Raw genomic sequence first — 1,616 nt, 5'->3', positions numbered from 1 at the left:
ACTTAGGATTTCTAGCCCCCCAATACACTTAGGATTTCTAGCCCCCCAAATACACTTAGGATTTCTAGCCCCCCAAATACACTTAGGATTTCTAGCCCCCCAAATACACTTAGGATTTCTAGCCCCCCAAATACACTTAGGATTTCTAGCCCCCCAAATACACTTAGGATTTCTAGCCCCCCAAATACACTTAGGATTTCTAGCCCCCCAAATACACTTAGGATTTCTAGCCCCCCAAATACACTTAGGATTTCTAGCCCCCCAAATACACTTAGGATTTCTAGCCCCCCAAATACACTTAGGATTTCTAGCCCCCCAAATACACTTAGGATTTCTAGCCCCCCAAATACACTTAGGATTTCTAGCCCCCCAAATACACTTAGGATTTCTAGCCCCCCAAATACACTTAGGATTTCTAGCCCCCCAAATACACTTAGGATTTCTAGCCCCCCAAATACACTTAGGATTTCTAGCCCCCCAAATACACTTAGGATTTCTACGCCCCCAAATACACTTAGGATTTCTAGCCCCCCAAATACACTTAGGATTTCTACGCCCCCCAAATACACTTAGGATTTCTACGCCCCCAAATACACTTAGGATTTCTAGCCCCCCAAATACACTTAGGATTTCTAGCCCCCCAAATACACTTAGGATTTCTAGCGCCCCCAAATACACTTAGGATTTCTACGCCCCCAAATACACTTAGGATTTCTAGCCCCCCAAATACACTTAGGATTTCTACGCCCCCAAATACACTTAGGATTTCTACGCCCCCAAATACACTTAGGATTTCTACGCCCCCAAATACACCACCTTTTGGCGTATCTGTTGTGTCCCCTGGGTGGTACCCCTGGGTGGTACCCCTTTTGGTGTATGTGATGTGTCCTGGGTGGTGGTCACGTGGCGGGCCGCACGCATGCAATGTCTCTCTACCGGGGGGCCAATCAGAGAGAAGATGGTCGCGTCGTGTTATGCGTTTCCTTTTTGTTGTTGTTCCTTTCCTAGATATAGGTAGATAGGGGTACTTTATTGATTAGGGCTTCACGGTTAGGTCTTGGGCTTCCAAGGCCTGCTCCGCTCCGCGCTGGTCTGGCGTGATCTATATCGGAGCGGTCATGAAGAGAGAGAGAGAGAGAGACACATATGGTGGTACTAGAGCTAGGGCACGTGTAGGACATCCTTCCTTGTTCCAACCCCCCTCTCCCTGCTTTGTGGGGTTCTAGGGGGCTATGTGGGACTTTGGGGTGATTTCGTGGATGATTTAGGGGGCTTAGGGTTTAACATTGTCGGTTTGACTTCAGTGCAGTTTGCATCGAATCAGTTCCCCCCCCTCCTCCCTCCGCCCCCACTCGCCATCGCCCTCACTACGCACTTCCTCTCCTCCCGCCGCCCCCCCCACTGGACCCCTCCCGTCGCCCGTCGCCTCCAGGCCTCCGCCGCCGCCGCTGCCTCGCCCTCAGGCGGCGGTACGTTGGAGGACATGCTGGACATGCTCGACGACCTGGAGCGGAGGGCTTACGCGGGGGCGACGTCCAGGTCTACGGCGATGCTGCGGACCTCGCTGAGCAGGTGGGTGCATGCCTGGGGTTGGGGGTTGGGGGGTTGGGGGTTGG

At 52.3% G+C, this 1,616-nt stretch overlaps 1 protein-coding gene across 1 annotated transcript in view; it reads right to left on the bottom strand.

Annotated features, from left to right (window-relative positions):
* Positions 1 to 11: 11 nt before the first annotated feature.
* The window catches only part of VOLCADRAFT_60757 (uncharacterized protein), a gene marked incomplete at both ends in the record, with an annotated part of 2,071 nt that continues 466 nt past the window's right edge, over positions 12 to 1,616 (bottom strand). Inside the window, one exon of the mRNA XM_002950714.1 lies at positions 12 to 523. Coding sequence (XP_002950760.1) covers positions 12 to 523 — 512 coding nt within the window. The remainder of the gene's footprint in view (positions 524 to 1,616) is intronic.

Source organism: Volvox carteri, assembly GCF_000143455.1.
Source record: "Volvox carteri f. nagariensis unplaced genomic scaffold VOLCAscaffold_20, whole genome shotgun sequence".
NCBI lineage: Eukaryota > Viridiplantae > Chlorophyta > Chlorophyceae > Chlamydomonadales > Volvocaceae > Volvox > Volvox carteri.
The sequence above is the reverse complement of the archived record's forward strand: the minus strand, read 5'-3'. Positions and strand labels throughout refer to the sequence as shown.